General features: G+C 48.0%; 1 protein-coding gene and 1 long non-coding RNA gene across 5 annotated transcripts in view; one reads left to right on the top strand and one right to left on the bottom strand.

Moving 5' to 3' along the window:
- Nucleotides 1–18,914, bottom strand: part of LOC112547518 (uncharacterized) — a 131,130-nt gene that overhangs the window by 20,731 nt on the left and 91,485 nt on the right. The gene's annotated exons all lie outside the window — the stretch shown is intronic.
- Nucleotides 1–18,914, top strand: part of GRIK4 (glutamate ionotropic receptor kainate type subunit 4) — a 365,968-nt gene that overhangs the window by 272,092 nt on the left and 74,962 nt on the right. For all 4 annotated transcript variants that reach the window (XR_012897765.1, XR_012897766.1, XM_075909747.1 and 1 more), the window contains exon 7: nt 2,603–2,656. Coding sequence is in view for 2 of the 4 variants with exons in the window: in XM_075909747.1 (XP_075765862.1) it covers nt 2,603–2,656 (54 nt within the window). In the remaining 2 variants the exon portion in view is untranslated. The remainder of the gene's footprint in view (nt 1–2,602; nt 2,657–18,914) is intronic.

Here is an 18,914-nt window from a genome sequence, read left to right as displayed (position 1 = left end):
TGTTGATTTCACCCGCCCACTGCCTGACATCATCAGCCTCCAGCTGGAGGGCAGAGAAAAGAAGGAGCTCCCCGAATGACTTGGGGGCGATTTGCACAGTGTGAATCTGAGCGCATTCGAAGGTTGGCTCGTCACAGTGCAAAATAAACATTGGGTTTAATTGAAATTGTCAGGGGTGCCAAGCCACCTGATATAAGAGAATGAAAATTACTTTTCAGTGGAGTCTCTCTACTTCCCCCAACAATATATTGCTATATCTTCCTTTACTTTTACAGACTGGTTACACAAGTTCATAGAATCATAGAACACTAGAACTGGAAGGGACCTTGAGAGGTCATCGAGTCCAATCCCCTGCCCTCACGGCAGGACCAAGCATCTAGACCAGGGGTTCCCAACCTGGGGTACACATACCCCCAGGGGGTATGAGAAGCTTGTCAAGGGGATACGGGGAATATTTGGTAAATAACTAGATTATCCTAATTGAAATATTCCAAAAGTAGTAGTGTTGGTGAAAAGAGTTGTGGATTCTAGAATCTAGAATTTATTTCCTTTCATATTGAATAAGGGGAACGGGAAGGTTTACTAAAAGCCAAGAGGGTATGGGGACCGAAAAAGATTGGGAACCCCAATCTAGACCATTCCTGATAGATGTCTATCCAACCTGCTCTTAGATGGAGATTCCACAACCTCCCTAGGCAATTTATTCCAGTGTTTAACCACCTTGACAGGCAGGAAGTTTCTCCTAATGTCCAACCTAAACCTCCCTTGCTGCAATTTAAGCCCATTGCTTCTTGTTCTATCTTCATAGGCCAGGAAGAACAAGTTTTTTCCCTCCTCTTTGTGACACCCTTTTAGATACTTGGAAACCGCTCTCATATCCCCTTTCCGTCTTCTCTTTTCAAAATTAAACAAGCCCAATTCTTTCAGTCTTCCTTCATAGCTCATGTTCTCTAGACCTTTAATCATTCTTGTTGCTCTTCTCTAGACTTTCTCCAATTTCTCCACATCTTTCTTGAAATGGTGGTGCCCAGAACTGGACACAATACTCCAATTGAGGCCTAAGTTGTACTCCCTTAACTCTACTGATACAGTTAAATTGGTGCAATCCCTCCAAGTGTGGCTGCTCCTTTATAAAGAGTCTGTTTGGCATGGGAAGGGGAAGATGCTGAACTAGTACTAAGGATGTTAACTAGAGGTTAAATGACTAGTCGAGTAGTCGATAGAATTTCCACTTGACTAGTCGATAGGCATTTCTGCATTCCTCCTCTGAAATGTACAAGAGCCTACTGGGGCTCTTGTACATTTCAGAGGAGGGATGCAGAACTCCGCGTGCAGCCCGGGGCCAGCGGGAAGTTCCGCTGACTCCAGGGTGCACGTGGGTGCCAGCTTTGAAATGCACAAGAGTCCCCAGCTGGGGCTCTTGTGCATTTCAAAGCGGCAGTGCAGCATGGAGCCCAGGGTCAGCTTTGCGACACTGCCATTTTGAAGTACCTCCTCTCTCTCTCCCCCGCCCCCCGGGCCCTCTTTGCTGCCTCTATCTGATTAGAGGCAGCAAGGGCGGGAGGAATCGACTAGTCAACTAGTCTTTAACATCTCTAACTAGTATAAGGCACCTTTTATAGTGGTATAACCATAGCTGTGGGAAGCAAGGGTGCAGAGATGCTGCACCACCCCCAGGCTTTCCATCCATCATGGCTCGTTCATGGGATCCCGGTCAGCAGCCTGCACCCAGGTGACCCGCTGACACCTGGCCACCAGCTCCATGCCCAGAGTCTCAGTTGCCGGCCCTGGGGGCTCTGCCCCTTCCTAGGACTTTAAAGCTGCCTCTAGCTGTAGCCCCAGCCTGGGGTGGAGAGGGGCATGGACAGGGGTAAGCAGGTTCAGCATCCACACCCACATTTTTTTCCAGCACCACTGGGAATTACTGTGTTGTACCACTATAAATACATCAATTTAAAGAATTCCTGTCTTAATCATCGTAGTCCCTGGCACCAAATTTGTGCGCAGACCAGACCATCCGTTCCTTGAGTTTGATCTTCAACATTTCATCTGTCAACCGAGGGCTGTTAAAATCACTGTTGCTAGTAATTTATGCAAATGGGCCTGTTTTGATTGTTTTATCTTCCTTCCTGGTTCCCTTTCTCCTTAGTCACCCATGATGAATTGTCTACTCTCAATCCTAGATTAGAGGTAGGTGGAGGGAGGAATCCTCTGTCCTTCATCATGCACGTAGTGGAATTAGATGGGCCTAATGCTCTGGGATTTAAAAACATCAGTGAGAATTTGGGTTATTTGTTTGTACAATGGGGCCCTATTCCCAGTTTGGGTCCCTAGGCACCTCTGAAATAATAGAGCTAAGTAATAATGAATAGCCCGCGGCTTCCATTGACTGCACCTCTGAAAAGCAGCGTTCAAGTCGTTCGTTTAATAGGGCAAATGGTGCTTCAGGGTCCTACCCTTTCTATGGCTTTGAAAAGGACAGGAGAGTCCTTCATGCAATGTGATAGATATGGAAACACGTCTGATACCATCTCCCCCGGTACTGCCGCTGAGATGGAAGATTGTCACTCACTTGCCTAATCTCCTTTCCTCTCCTTCACAGGCAGCTGAACTGGGAATGGCGTCCGCCTATTACACATACATCTTCACTAATCTGGTAAGACGTTTGCTCGGCTCCTCTCCCCAGCATTTAGTGTCGTGTGAACGACAGCTGATCAGCTCCTTCTGTGAGCGTGGCTGGTGGTGTTGGGTGGATCCACCGTCTCAGGAGGGTAGAGGAAGATTCATAAAATCGGGGAAAGGGCCTGGGGAGGTGTGGGGTCCAGAAATCCAAACTTCAGAGGAGAACAAGAGCACCTGCCGACGTGCGCGGTGAAAAAGGCTTAATCCACTAGTTCCGTAGACTGGGAAATGGGCACCCGGCATAGACACAAGCACCAAAACGGTTCTCATACTGCATGTGCTGAGACATGGGGCTCTTTAGAGCTAGTAACAGAGACACCTGATCTCCTGCATGGGAAAGCCAGACTCTGGCCCCAAGACCATCCCTCTTCCCCTGGATGAGCTGGGATAAAGAGGTGGTAGGGGAGATAAAAGCATTATTTGTAGCTTAGGCCCTACTCAAAGGGCCTGATCCAAAGTCCTTGGAAGACAATGGGGATCTTTGCACTGATTTCAATGGGGTTTAGATCAAGTGAGCATTCCCCGTAAGCCATGTGCTTGGGCAGCCACCCAGGAGAGATTCAGGTGCTTCCCAGCTGATTAGCAGAGCACCCACAGCCGGCAGCCTGTGTTTCTACTGGTGGTGCACATCTGCACATGCCTTGGTGCACAGAACAAAATCTATTCCGCACATGAATGGAAAAATAGAGGGATGACTGATCCTGCAATACCTATTTAGCCATTGTGTTAGGAGTGCTTGTCTGAGCAAAGGCCACAGGCTTTGGTAGCATAAACCCAGACTGGAAAGTTAAATCACCCCTCCAAGAAACTTTCCACTGGCCCCTTGATGGTTCTCAAAGATGGAAAAGTAAGTTCCAACAGAAGATGGTTAATCCAACCCCTCCCCTCCATACCAAACCAGCCATGTTTTCCTGAAGCAAAAATACTCTGCAAGAAAGTGGGCTGTGTCCTCAGCTGGCAGAAATCAGCACAGATCTATATAGCGCGTGATGTTCTAGCTTGGGTGAAAGGGGACTAGGCTGTTGCGGTAGTCAGAGTGTGGCAGAGTGTCTGAGGCAACCGCACACAGAGAGGGATATGAGCCATATGTCGATGTGACCGAGGGGGACGTGACTGTGCATTGCGGGAGAGGGAGACTGGGTGTGTGTGTGAGACAATCCAGAGGGATAGTGTGAATGCAACAGGTGGAGAGAGGTATATTTTGTAACATGGCTCATTGGATTTAGCTTTACAGCTCCTGTTATCACTCCCGGGCTAGATTCCCACGCACTGTGCTAAACAAGAGGCAGTGGGCTTAAGCAGAAGCAGGGAGAAAGCCAGGATAAAACTCCCTAGCTCTAGCAGGTCTTCCAAACAAGTCACCAAGGAGGGTGGGGAAATTGCTATCTCTGGCGCTAGCTCAGATGAGACCAGACACCTAGCTAGGAGAGATGGTTTAGGGATAATGAAATCTATCATGCCTTGATACAGAGGGATGGACTCGATGATTAACTGGAGGTGCCTTCCAACCCTTACGATTCTCTGATTCTATAATTTCTATGAATATTTATGCCCGTGTGCACGCGTGCCAGGAAAGCCGAGAGAAGAAGCATGCTGCGTGTCTATGTATTTGGGTGGGAGACAGACGGAAGCAGATGGAGCCAAGTGTGTAGGGAGGGTGATCCAACTGTAGGCGAGAGAGAATGAAATGGACGGGCAAGAGCACTGAGAGCAAGTGGGGGGGAGCGGCGTGAAGAGCTGGAGTGTGAAAGGAGGCGTCAGAGAGAGAAAAATGCCTCTCACGGGTTCCCTGCTTGTGCTAGCGTTGTCCCAATTCTCGCTCCGGGTTCCCTCCATGGTTCCGAACCCGAGTCAACGCCGTTCCCATTGTGGACTCGTCTATTTGGTCCGAGTCCTAATTCATTCAGTACAAGTGGCTGGCAACTGGGAGAGTAGGAAAGAAGCTCTCCAGGAGCTCAGCTGGTAACATAAATCTGGAGTGCAAAAGTTGCTAGGCGCCTCCACTGCCAGGTTCGTTGGTATTCAGAGGGTGGGGGTTTCAGACTGTGATTTCTAGTCCCCGGGTTCCTCGTTCCAGGGAGCGTGCGTCTCTGATCCATCGCACAAAGCGACGCACAGATCCGAGCCGTACCGCCTTGGGTGCTGTACGTACGTACCCGGAGGTGTCATTGTGTCCCTTTCTGTTTCGATGGGTCTCCAAGCCCAACAATGGGCATTTTGATTGTTTCACAAACCCAACCACTATCAGTTTCTCCCTCCTCCCCCCACAGGGACATGAGGCCTGGTGAGCCACAGGCTCAGTTAATTCACAGTGCTCTTGAGCATCAATATGGCAGCCTCTTAGTCCTAGTCAGTATCATGTGGTCCCTGTCCCTACTGGCTGCCGTTGTACTTGGCTTCCTTTGCCAGTTGGTATCAGCACAGCTGGTTTCCAAACTCTGGAATGATCAGTAGTGGGTGTAAAGTACCAGCACCATAAGAAGGGACCCTTCTTCCACAGCCCTATCTAAGGAGTATGGAGCAAAAGCCGTTGTCAGACACTCATGAGTCCAGATACGATTGCCAGGCAGAGAAGGCCCTGTTGGACCATTCCTATGTCAAGGCTGAGAGCTGCCCAAGACTCAAAATCCTAAGAATGGGGTTAGATTATGTGTGGAGGTATCATCGCCATGTGGCCTGTCACTTCAAGTAGCCTGTGTCCCAGGAGCCAGGGGAAGGCAAATGAAAACCAACGACCTCCTTGTGTTCCAGTCATGGGGTGTGTCTAGACTACGTGTCTCCGTCGATAGAGCCATGTAAAGTAGTTTACCCGCATAGTCAATGAAGTGAGGATTGAAATAATCCCCGCGTCATTAAAATAAAAATGGCCGCCGCGCTGTACCGACAATCAGCTGATCCAGCCCAGCGCGGCAGTCTAGACGCGGAGCGGTCGACAAGGGAAGGCTTACAGGAGCGGTCGACAAAGTGTGTCGAGAGGCTAAATGTATTACCCCGAGGCTCCCTGAGAGGAGTGCAATGTATTATTACCAGATCTGTTGTTATGAAAATCAAGCGCACTCTCCCCCCCACACACACAATTGTGTGTTAGGCTGTTCTTGGTGTGAGTTCTGCTCTCTGCCATAGTAGTACCCAGTAAAGGAAGAGCCTAAATCAACCCCCTCCCCCCATATCATCCCCACCCAGCATATCTGTCTCATTCACCTACCACATCCTGTGACATGTAGGCCATGAGAAATTGCAGGCTGAGATGATTGCCTTTGTCACGTGTCTCCTAGCACAGTTGGACCCAGATGTTTAATTGGGGCTTGGAGACGTTACCGTAATACACATAATAAATGCTCTGTCACTGGACCGCCTGGGGAATTCCACAGTACACAACAGGAGTAACATCTCTGAATCCGGGTGTGGGGCAGCTCAGGCTTTGACTCTTCGTTGGGATCTGACACCAGTTTCTCTAACCCAGTTTAGAGAGAGAGATTAAAAAGCAGCGGCTCCTAGAGCCATTCGCACTTGCTTGAGATCAATCAAGAAAAGCATCTTATTTACCTCCGTTTATTTTTCCACTTTATTCAAAAGACCAGCTCTCCCTGGAGCTGACTGGATTTTTGACAAGGATTATTAAGAAGAAGGGTGATGCCGGGCGAAACCTGGGCAGATGGAAGAGATATTTAAGGAAATTAGTAAATTTAAATGGGGATGAGAGATGGAAGCGAGCAATTTAAACAAATAAATCTGGAGGGATTATCAAGCCGCTAATGAACCCACTGAGGTTTTGCAATCACTGCCTAATAGAAAAGATAAAATCGCTGTGAACTGTTCTCTCCGAGGGCAAGCTGAAGGCTGGTTTAAATGGCGGAAGGACCTGCCAAAAGAGGACACGGATATGAAACTAATGGGAGCCGGGGAAAATAATCAGCGCTAAGAGACGCGACGGAGGGGAAGGGGGTGTCGGAGGCTGAGTTATGCACTGGCAGGAGGAGCTGGAGGGCGTATCCCAGGGCAATAAACTCATTCGAGCTATTGCCATCAGAGCTTCCTGAAAGCTGGGCAGTTTACACCTCGGCGTTATTGCTTTTCTCCTTTGGAGGCAGGTTGCTGGGACTGCCCAGCTTTTGAACGCAGAGCAGTTCGCGTTGGGAGGCTGGCGGCTGCATGCAATGATCAGTGAGTCACAGAGCTTAAACGCTGCTAATTAGTCAATGCAGCAGGGAGGAAGTTTGGCATGGGGAAGCAGATGCCAACCTCCAGAAAAAGGTTGTAGCAGCTAAAGAAAGAATCTCCCAGGACTCTACAGGCCGAGGGCTAGATGCGAGGGCTCTGAGAGGAATGAATACCTTTGGGAATAACTTACGGGACGCTGTGAATTCATTTTCAGCTTTCTCCATCGTCTTTGTCACCAGGAGGGGTTTGGCCATGTTTCCCTCACGCTTGGCCAGGAATCAGAATATATCTACTGCAAGAGTTTATGTGTGGCGCGTTCCGTCCGTAGAGCTTCAAAGCAGGCAGCATCACCGGGACCCTGGACAAGTTGCGGAGGCTCCTGGCTCTGGGCTCCTGGAAGAGGCAGGGCCTCAGGTGGAAGGGGCAGGTCCAGGCCGACCAGCCCTCAGCACCTCCCAGATCATGCCGGGCCCCCCTCAGCCCTCAGAGCTGCCTGGAGCATGCTGCATGGGGCTCCGGCGGAGATTTAAAGGGCCCACAGATCCAGACGCTGCTGCTACCACAGTCGTGATGGCCCTGAGCCCTTTTGAATTGATGGGCCCTGGAGCAGTTGCCCCCTTTGCCCCATCTGCTGCTGGGCCTGCATCTCTGCATTTCAGGTGTGGAAACTGAGGCACAGAGCGGGATGAGTTACCCACGGTCCTTCAGCAGCTCAGCAACAGTGCTGGGAGTAGAACCAAGGTTTCTATTCATTCCTGGTCCTGGTCCTGGTCCTGTCTTTTGACCTGCACTCCTCCTGCCCCGCTGCCCCCAGTTTTCAGTTGGCCATAGCTCCCTTGTTGGGGAAAGGGGGCAATCTTAAAAATACCATCTTGGCTAGCCCAGCAACAATAACGCTCTCAGGAACATCCTTTTTGTAATGAAACATCCATTCCAGTATCCTTGCCCAGATGGTCCCTGCCCCTCGCTACCTCTTAAGGGCTGTGTCTAGACTGCATCCCTTTCCCATAAAAGGGATGCAAATTAGACATATCGCAATTGCAAATGAAGCAGAGATTTAAATCCCCCCCCCCCCTCGCTTCATTTGCATAAAAATGGCTGCCGCTTTTTTCCGGCTCGGCGCTTTGCCGGAAAAAAGCGCCAATCTCTTAAAATAAGGAATAAGGGATCCTTCGGAAAAGGCTTTATTTCCGAAAGATCCGCGTCGAGACTGGCGCTTTTTTCTGGCAAAGCTCCGAGCTGGAAAAAAGCGGCAGCCATTTTTATGCTAACGAAGTGGGGGAGATTTAAATCCCCGCTTCATTTGCAATTGCGATATGTCTAATTTGCATCCCTTTTACGAAAAAGGGTTGCAGTCTAGACACAGCCAAGGTGTTATACACCGGAAGGCTTGCTACTCTGTGCATATGTACACATTTGTCAAGCACTTTGATTTTTTTTTACGATGAAAAGTGACCACGTAAATGTGAACGAACAGGGAGGAGAACCAGAGCCCTGAGCTGGAAATATGGCTGCTTCACATGGTTACAAACAACTATCGGCCTCCCCTGCCCTCCACGTGTCTGAAAGATGCAAGGCGAGACTGTGCCTTTAGCATGTGTAATGTCGGGATGTAAGCGAGTAGTCTAGTACTCAACTACTTGCTCCCTCCCCCTTGCTGCCTCTGTATCAGAGGCAGCAAGGGGGGAGTAGGAGCCAGTGCTGCCCCCTCCCCCACTGCTGCCTCTGTTAGATATGCTCATGTGGGTATGCTTATGTGAGTATGCTGCCGAAGTCTCAGTCTAGTCATCATGTCTTACATTCCTAATTTTAAAAAATGTGTTTGGCAGAGAAATTTGACTTAATAACCATTTGTGGGGGCAGGGGGAAATAGAGACATGTTGGCATTTGATTTATAAGAAGAAGAACGGTGCGTCTAGAGTATTTGCAGATAAGCTACCGTGAATTGCAAGGAAATAATTGCATGTCCTAGCCCTGGAAATGTTTGAAACCACCAGAGCAGATCACAAGAGGCTTTGGATGTCTCCAAAACCCTGTGATAGAATTAATTCCTTGTAGCTCATTAATTCCATGTAGCTGCAGCTTCTTATTGTTGTTGTTGCCCTTTCTAAAAAAATATGTATAATATATGGACCCGAGGCTGGATTTAAATATCAAAACGTTTATCAGGGAGATTAGATGGGAATAATTGAAACTGTTAACATTATGAATACAAGAAGGAAGGTGTGAAGGAATTTTAGTAGAGCCTGGAGTCAGACAGTATATTCATTGTATGTTGTTTTGTTCCTTGACAGTATTGTGTGGTGTTGCTATGCTCTGATAATTGCTCCTTTCTTCCATTGCCAGAGTTGACATAAATCTGTGGGGCTTTTTTCAGTGAAGGGAAAAGATACTTCTATGTATAGGCTCAGATTTTCAAAGCTGCCCAATTGGTTTGGATGCCCAGTTCAAAATAAATGGAAATCAGTGTCTAAATCCCCTAGACCAGTGTTTCTCAACCAATGGTACGAGTACCCTTAGGGGTACTTGAGAGATGTCTGGTGGGTACTTCAACACAACTGAAATTTGGAGAAAACTGAATTTTTGTTGTAAGTTTTACAGCGCTTTATTATTGTTTTACTTTTTATATCCCAAAATGTCATCGCCTGCCTGGCTACGATTAAGTTGCTTAAACAAATGTGTTGCAATAGTAGGAAAAAATTGTGTGTCTGAAAACTGTAGGTACTGGGGGTAATTCCAATTTTACTTTTTTTTAAAGGAGTACTTTATAAAAAAAGATTGAGAAGCACTGCCCTAGACAGCTTCAAAAAATTCCACTTTAGTTTGTAAATTCCTTTGCCTCTTTTGTTTATCTCATGCCTGCCTCCGGAAGGCTCAGAAAGTGGCAGAGTGAATTAAGATACTAGACTGAGAATGGAGAGACTAGATTTTTATTCCTAGCTCTAACATTGACCTGCCGTGTGACTCTGGGCAAGATACTTCACTTCTCACTGCCTCGGTTTCTCCTTCCACTCTTTGCCTGACATGTCTTTTTAGGCTGTAAACTCCTTGATATGACGTTTGAATCATACTATGCATTTGTCTGGTGCCTTGCATGATGGGGCCCTGATCTTACTTGTACTGCGATAATAAAAAAAAGATGACGATAGAGAGAGGCCTGAATGAAACTGATATCGACATCCTTCCAAACTGGATTTTTGCAGAGGCAATCTCGAATGCCTGTCTTGGGTGGAGTTCATTCCAGTGCAAAGGGTCCAAAAAAGGCCCTTTGTGCCATGTCAATTTTTTCCTTTTATGAGTGTAAATGGTACATAGGGTCATGGGTCACTACTCCGCTTGGGGTGAATGGCCCCCATCAGGTCTAAAAAAAGACAACACAGTTAAAATACAAATGGCACAAAGCATCACTTACAATTCAAATCGCATGAGGCAAGAGTCAGCCATGGAGGGAAGTCTCTGAGGCTCATGGAGGAAGGTCTCTGTACCCCTTGTTGGCATAACTAAGACTATAGCTGAGCATAACTTTGTTGTGCTTTGAAAAGTATTTAACTTCTTTCCCCTCCAGTATGTTTAATTTGGCAATGGCCTCATAACCTACTGTTCCCAGGCCAAAGGAGAAATGTTGGGGTGCCATCAGAGACAGCAAGAGACTTCTCTCCAGACTTGGGGCCTGAAAGAAAGCTCTTGATGGGGCATTTCCAGGCTGTCTCAGAGATTTAGACACACAATTTCCATTCATTTTAATGGAGGATGTGTCTAAATCCCTTAGGGTATGTCTACACTACAAAGTTAATTCGAACTAACAGCCGTTAGTTCGAATTAACTTTAATAGGGGCTACACATACAAACCGTTAGTTCAAATTTAAATCGAACTAGCGGAGCGCTTAATTCGAACTAGGTAAACCTCATTCTACGAGGACTAACGCCTAGTTCAAATTAAGTAGTTCAAATTAAGGGCTGTGTAGCCCCTTAATTCGAACTAGTGGGAGGCTAGCCCTCCCCATCTTGCCCTGGTGGCCACTCTGGGCACCACCAGGGAAACTCTTCTGCCCCCATCCCGGCCCTGGAGCCCTTAAACGGGCACGGTCTGGCTACGGTGCCCGTGCCAGGTGCAAGCCTGCCAGCACCCAGCCAGCAGACCCTGCACCTGGCATGGCATGAGCCAGCCACCCGCTGCCACCCAGCCCTCCGCCTCTTCCCAGGACCAGGCTGGCGGCTCCCAGGAGCCTGCCCAGGGCCATAAAAGATGGGTGCCCACCTGGTCTAGTGCAGAGATCGTGGACCTCATCGAGGTTTGGGAGGAAGCCTTCAAAGTCCACGATCTCCACATTAGGCAGAGGAATGCGGCTGTCTAGGGCAGGAGAGCTGCCAGCCTGGCCACCCAGGAGCAGGTTTGCATGAAAATCAAGTTGTTCCAGTGAGACGCCGACCCTGAGCCCTGATCTTAGAACATAAGAACATAAGAACGGCCGTACTGGGTCAGACCAAAGGTCCATCTAGCCCAGTAGCCTGTCTGCCAACAGCGGCCAACACTAGGTACCCCGGAGGGTACCAAACACAATGATCAAGCAATTTGTCTCATGCCATCCATCTCCAGCCTTCCGCAAACAGAGGCCAGGGACACTGTTCCTACCCCCTGGCTAATAGCACTTCATGGACCCAACCTCCATAAATTTATCTAACTTCTCTTTAAACTTCTCTTTATAGTTCTAGCCTTCACAGCCTCCTGTGGAAAGGAGTTCCACAGGTTGACTATGTGCTGTGTGAAGAAGAACTTTCACTTATTAGTTTTAAACCTGCTGCCCATTAATTCCATTTGGTGTCCTCTAGTCCTTCTGTCCAGGCTGGGGATCGGGTCCCTTTAAGCACACCCCTCGGCTAGCCTGAGGCAGCAGCTCCACGCTCTAAGTCCTAACCTGATGCCCTGCCGGCACTGGTTCCGGCCAGCCTTAACTTCGGTTCAGGGTCCACTCAATGTGGACATGCTATTTCGAATTAGCAAAATGCTAATTGGAATTAGTTTTTAGGTCTAGTTGCACTAATTCGAATTAGCTTAATTCGAATTGTTAGTTCGAATTAGTGCTGTAGTGTAGACATATCCTTAATGACTTTGAAAAAACCTCACTTCCTCTTGTCTTAGACACAAAAAGACCTAATAGGTCCCTGGTGCGACTCCATTAAATTCAGTGGAGTTGCACCAGGGAGTTGCTTTTTGGTCCCAAGGGATCCAGCGTGTTTGGATGAACTTAGGAGCAAGATTGGAAGCTCTGGATGCTGTTCTGCTTAGAAATTCTGGGCCTTTTGAGATTCACCCGTTGATAAAGGTGATGATCCCAAGAAATCCTTTAGAAATGACTTTTGAAGGTCATTAAGTCGACAGCTCCTAGACCGCTCAAACAACCAAAAATGTCTAAACGAGCCCACACACGCAGGGAAAAAGCCATAATTTGTCATTCAGATGACTTTCTTCTGCCAGGGAAATTGATTTTTTACTTGCAGCTTATTATACAGTATACTCAGTTAATATATTGTAAGCGAACTGAGCCATTCAAAAAAAAGCCATAAGGCATTTAGCATAATCCTGTACACTTTAGTGACCAAATAAATATGTTTTTAGAGCAACTCAAAAATGATTAATAGGCTCAGCAGTTCAGCATTTATAGACCCTGAAGGCAACAAAATCCACAAGAGGAAAGCATCGAATTCCAAATGCAGGTTTGCTCCTGGTGTTACACCGAACGTAGAACAGAGAGAGGACTAACATGCTTCACGGAGAAAGGGGCCTCAGGTTTATGTGGAACTGCTTGTCTTAAGGAACAAAGCTGTGCAAATTCAGATGTCCCATTCATAAAATGATCCAAGGGCCACGCACGGAAGGCTAGTGAAGTTACACTGATGTCTGGTGCTGTGTCCATTTTGTCCATTTTCATAGCTTGAGAAACTATAATCTTTAGAAAAGAGAAGACTGAGGGGGGACATGATAGCGGTTTTCAGGTATCTAAAAGGGTGTCGTAAGGAGGAGGGAGAAAACTTGTTCATCTTGGCCTCTGAGGACAGAACAAGAGGCAATGGGCTTAAACTGCAGCAAGGGAGGTTTAGGTTGGACATTAGGAAAAAGTTCCTAACTGTCAGGATAGTCAAACACTGGAATAAATTGCCCAGGGAGGTTGTGGAATCCCCATCTCTGGAGATATTTAAGAGTAGGTTAGATAAATGTCTATCAGGGATGGTCTAGACAGTCCTGCCATGGGGGCAGGGGACTGGACTCGATGACCTCTTGAGGGCCCTTCCAGTCCTAGTATTTTATGATTCTGTGATTCTATGAAACAGGGCTGGAAGTGCAATCCTCTGCACTAAAATGGGGATAATAATAGTGGAAGTGTCCCCCCCTTCGTTAACCTCAGCTGGTGTAAATTATCATTAAAGTCAATCGAGAGATGCCAGTTTATAGTAGCTGAGGATCCGTCCCCATGCTGGTAAAGTACTTTCAGATCCTCGCATGAAAGCTGCTGTGTAACTTCAAAGTACATAAATTGTTAACCCAAATCCTTACGTAGCTTTTGCTTGGGCAAAACCGCTAGTGAAGTCAATGGAGGTTGTGCCTCAGAGAAGAATGATAAGGAATCTGGGATCTGAGCCATTACTAAATACCCTTCCAGCCCCCCTCTCCTTCCCCGATGGAAAGCAAAGTCCAAGATCCACACGCACGGAAAGACCAAACAAGAAGCAAGTATGTTCTAGTCTCACAGGGCAGCTCCCCAGCTGTAGTAAATCAACCCAGCGCCACTAAAGTCAACGAGCCAGATCTGAAGCTGGGGCAGATCAGAGCGAAGTCGCTAGAGTTTGGCTACTTTGTGCCTTCTGAGGATCTGGCCCGTAATCTAATCTCAGACACCAGCGGAGCCAACAGCCTCCGCAGGGGCCCCAGACAAGGTGGGGAGGGGGCGGGGCCATGCTTGGGGAAGGGGCGGGGCCAAGGGCAGAAGGGGCGGGGCCAAGGACAGCCAATCCTTAGCACTGCTCAGGGCATGGAACATGGTGAGCTGGCTGATTTAAAGGACCTGGAGGAGGAGGAGCTATAGTCGTGGTCAGAGCTCTGGGCTCCTTTGAATTACTGAGCCACAGGGCAATTTCTGCCCCCTCTTTTCCCCCCCCTCGCCTCGCCTCGGTCAGGGAGCTTGTCAGACCCGGACAGCAGCAGCAACACTACTTTAGGACCATTTAAAGGCTACTAATCAGCAAATCTGGAAATCCAATAAAGCCCTCCGAGTAATCAATAGGGGAAGATACATGTGTGTGTCAAGGTCTCAGTATCACCAAAATCAAAAAGAGCAAATCCTGCCAAGACTTCCCAGGGTGGAGGCAGGCGCCCCGTTTCTTTGCATCGTGGGTAACCTGGCTGATTAAAAGCGTGATAAGAATCTTGTAAAGGAGAGAGATTCCGTGCATGGGAAAGGGACTCAGAACAATATTGCCAGCCAAATTGATAGAAATGGAAGGAACTCAATAGCTGGCACAGAGAACCTAACAATAGCAAACTGTCCTTCTCGACGTTAAGAGATAAGCAATTACCAGAAGCCAATCACGGACGTGATCAGCAGCATGACAATGCAGATAAATCCCAAGGCTTCTGAGCCGTGAGTTTAAAATACGTTTACTTGTCATCAGGTTATTAAAATGGCAATCGGACGACTCTGCCTAATGCCTTTCGACCAAGGCTCTTGAATCTCTTTGTAAATATTAATTATCTCATCTCCCTGGTGAGCTCAGTAGTGGGCAAAGGGGGCAATAGAGAGAGTAACGGTGATCTGACGAAGGTCACAGAACCCGGGCGGGGAATAAAACCCAGGGGTACTGACTTCTGGTCCATGCACCTACACGCTGCTCAGTCCTCCCTCTTCCTGTTAGTGGTAACCCATAGTGTGCGGATCTCGTGGGGAGGAGGTGAGGCACGTCTTAGACTGGAATCAGTCAAAGGAACATCCTAAGACCACCATCAAGCTTGAGTGTTACACTGAGGCAGGGTGTCTGGTGGTGAGAGGAGACCTGGAATTGACTCTCTTGTTCTGTCCTTGCCTCTGCCATTGGGAATGGGGACAAGTCGTTTAGGCCCAGAACCTCCGAGATATTTAGGCTTCTATCTGATTTCTATGGAAGGTGGGAATCTAAATTCCATTGAGTATCGGGACCGTCGGCGCCAATTCAGAAAAGCTGTTTAAATCTCATTGGTGATTTAACAGATTCGTGTCCGATCACAAATGGGGCGGAGCAAAGTTTCTGCTCACCCTGAGCGTCTTTACTGTGATGCTAGAGGAAGCCTTCTATGGCTCTTCAAATGGCATCTTCATACACTTGCCCGCTGCCTAGCTCTTTAATCTCTCTCAACGCAGATAGCAAGGTGATGGGAGCATTGATCTGGGAGCTGCTCTATGCCCATGAGTGAGCCTTGTGACACACTGAAGCAGCACAAGGCCTGGTCTGCACCACAGCAGAAGGTCGACTTAAGATCTGCAACTCCAGATGCATTAATTACATAGCTGCAGTCGACACATCTTAAATCATGTTTCTCCGTACACACAGCAGGAGGTCAATGGGAGCAAACACTCCCTTCACTCCTTGTGCGGAGTAGGAGTACCACACCAACAGGAGCACCCTCTGAGTTTGATTTAGTGGGTCTATACTAGACCCACTAAATCAAACCCCGGAAGATCAACTGCGGCAGCATTGATCTTCCATGTAACGTAGATAGGGCCCAAGAGCTCACAAACTGCTTTGCTTTGGTGGCTCATGACTTTGGCCTTATCATCAGCTGAATGAAAATTGAGGATCTGTATCAGCTAGTGCCTCGGAAACTTTACGAAGATCCAGCAGTAAGCTTGGAAGGTCGCACGCACCCAGCCATCAAGCTGTTCACTTATCTCGGGAGCATGTTAAATAACGAAGCGACAGTCAATCATGAAGTGGATGTGTGACTTGAGAAAGCCAACACTGCACACAGTTTCCTCCAGCGCAAATCCTGGAAGCAGCATGGAATATGTCTGCAGACAGAAATCCAAGCGTCTAATGCTGCGGTCCTTGCGGCATTGTTCTACGGGTGTGCAAGAGGGCCCATTTAGCAATGGCACATTAAAAAGCTTGATCGCTTCCATTAGAGATGCCCATGACAACTGCTGAGTATCAAGCGGCAGGACCAGGTATCCAACACAGAAGCCTTAGCAAAAGCTGGTACAATTGGATTCCAGGCTCATTTGATTTGTATCCAACTGAGAGGGATCGGTCATGTCTTTCATATGCCAGAGACTCGTCTAGTAAAACAAATGTTATATTCATAATTAAGCTCTGGCAACTGTAAGCAAAGAGGGCCGATTCAGAGATGCTCTGAAACAAAAGCAGCGCCAGGGAAATATTTCTGCGTCAGCCTGCGAGTCTGAGCGCATGGTGCCACATCCTAAGGGTGGGCGTCCAGGGCGTGTGGAGGAAACTCTTGGGTAGCAGGCGGCACCTCACCAGGCATAGAAAGAAAGTTCCACTCGCTTAACTCAAAGCAGGGAAGTAGCTTTGTGATCAGTGCGGTAAATACGGTTCTTCCCAAATTGCTCTCTGGCGCCATGCGGAGACCCATTAGTCCAAGCTGTGATTGTCGATGTGGTTCTTGAAATTGGAGTGACTGGTGTTACTAATTGAGCCTCATTGATTTCAGTGGCATTTAAGTAGGTGTTTGTGTGGTCCAGTGGTGAGCATTAGAGGTCCCCTTCTTTGTCGGGCCACGGAGGCTATAGATTGTAATAGTGCCCAGCTACAGAGCCAGGCTTCTTAGCTTATGATTTCAGCTCTGGAGGTTCCCAGTTCAATCCCTGCTGGTCACATTTAATGCTAAGTAGCTGTCTTCAGTGCACTGCTGAAGAGCAAAGGACTTAAGCACATGTTTAACTTTACGCACTTGCTTAAATACATTGCTGAATTATGACCCCACTAAAGTAAAAGAAAACTTTTCCATTATTTCCATTATTTCAACTGAAGCAGGATTGAGCCCTTAGCAACTGTGCCTCAATTTACCCATCTGCAGGATGGGTGTAATACCACCACTACCTGTTAGGGGTGAATGTGGAGTTTAATGAATAAACAGAGTGCTGTAAGAGACTATGCTGCAAGAACTAATGTGACAGCAGCATCTTTTTGCTGTTTTATTATAGAAGGAGAACGGCCGGACCTAGCCAGGTGGCAGTAGAGTTTAAAATAAAGCTTCCCTCGAGGCGGTACAGCGGCCATGTCTCCAGCGCTGGTTCAAATCAGCTCAGCCCCAATCTGGATCAGGCCCTTAATAGGTGTGTGTGAGTCAGAGACTTGCACTGAGCAAGAGGCTCAAAGTTGGTGATGGGTTTCTATGGCCCAGCAATGGAGAAGGTGCCCTGTGCTCCTCAAACTCATCAGGCACAGCTGGGCATGACATGAAGTTCAAGCTCACCATGCTGAGTATGTGATTTACAGAGGCTGGCTGTGCTGCTTTTATTAGGCAGTTTCTCCGGGTGAAATAAAGGTTTTGGTCCCTCCAAAGGTTTGCCCGGTGCCGTAAAGTTTGACGGCATGGCGTACAGACACCCAGCCTGTAATAATTCCTGTAATGCTGTCTTCCAGGGAACCCCTTTCTAGTTTAATAGGGGCCCTGAGCTTTGCAAATAAAGAGTTCCATGTAATTGCTAAGTGATTTAACCGGACTCATTTTGTGGTTAAAGCCATGGGCTGGACGTCAGGAGTTCTATTCCCTGACGTTGCTACGGATGCTCTTGCAAAGCCACTGGCTAGGCCAACGTTTTCGAGAGGTTCCACCGATTGGGGGTGCTCAGGGTTTGATTTTCTGACCTCCAGCTTCCTCTCTCCCACCCCATCAAGTTGAATCAGGTGCCTAAGAATGAGCGGCCACTAGACATTTTTGGCCTTGACTTCTCTGTGCCTCGCTTCCCCTCTGAGTAAGAGGACGATCAATAACGCCAGTGCTGTCATTTGCACCTGCTTGTGGGGTCACCTGGTACCCCAGTGACCAAAGACATCTCTTTCTTGTGTGAGTGCACGTGGTTGGGAAAGCAGACATGGCAGAGTTCTTGTCCTGAGAGAGGTCTGGGGAGTGCAGAGCGGCTGTGAAGGACAAAGGACCCTGTCTCTGGCCACGGTGATCGATCAGTGAGAGACAGGGTAGAAGAGGGGGCTGGGATGGCAGGTTTCAGGGCTCAGAGGATCCCACTAAATGGAATTTGCTGACAGGTATGAATGAGTCTCCCAGCAGCTCCTTGCTCTTGGGAGCGATTACATGACATGCAGCCTTCCAGCCTGCCCTCAGCACAGCCTGGAGAGAGCAAAGGCACATGTGACTAAGAGCGAGGAGCGACTGGAGGGCAGGCAGGGCCAACACACCAGTGGCATCCTCAAGGCAAGGATGCGTCTGGTTCATCCGTAAGCAACAGAGAAGTGCTGGGAGTGAACTGCATCCTAGCCCACACCCTCTCAAGAAAGGGGCTAGTCCACAGCTGGGTGGGTCCCAGCTGCAAATGTCGGATCCAAACTTCCCCCACGGGATGGTAGTTCTCATCTCAGGCAGTGGTTTGGCCAACTCATACAGAACATGATGTGTGATGTAGCGTGGTATGCAGCATATTAGCCCTCCGGCTTGAAATGGTGTAGCAGCAGTGTTCCCTGTAAGCTGAGCACTTGGGCAGCTGCTCAAGAGAAATTGCAGTGTTGCCCAGCTGATTAGCAGAGCGCTCACAGCCATCAGCATGTGTTTCTATTGGTGGTGCACATCTGCCTGTGCTTGGTGCATATAGCATCATTTATTCCACACATGGCTGGAAAAATGTGAGGGAACATTGACAGCAATCAAACTGGGATTAGCAAACCCAAAGGATACATCTTCACTCTGAGTTCTTCTGGCAGAAAATATACTAATGAGGGACTCATCAGCATAAGTTGAAATCTCATTAGCATATTTTCTGCTGTTTCTTTTTGCTCAAAAAGAAGCAGTGTGGACAGGTTTTTTTTGGCGCAAAAACTCTGTTTTGCACAAGATTCTTATGCCT

This window comes from Pelodiscus sinensis, chromosome 26 (genome assembly GCF_049634645.1).
Source record: "Pelodiscus sinensis isolate JC-2024 chromosome 26, ASM4963464v1, whole genome shotgun sequence".
Taxonomy (NCBI): domain Eukaryota; kingdom Metazoa; phylum Chordata; order Testudines; family Trionychidae; genus Pelodiscus; species Pelodiscus sinensis.
Note: the sequence above shows the minus strand (reverse complement) of the source record. Positions and strands in the feature narration are given on the sequence as shown.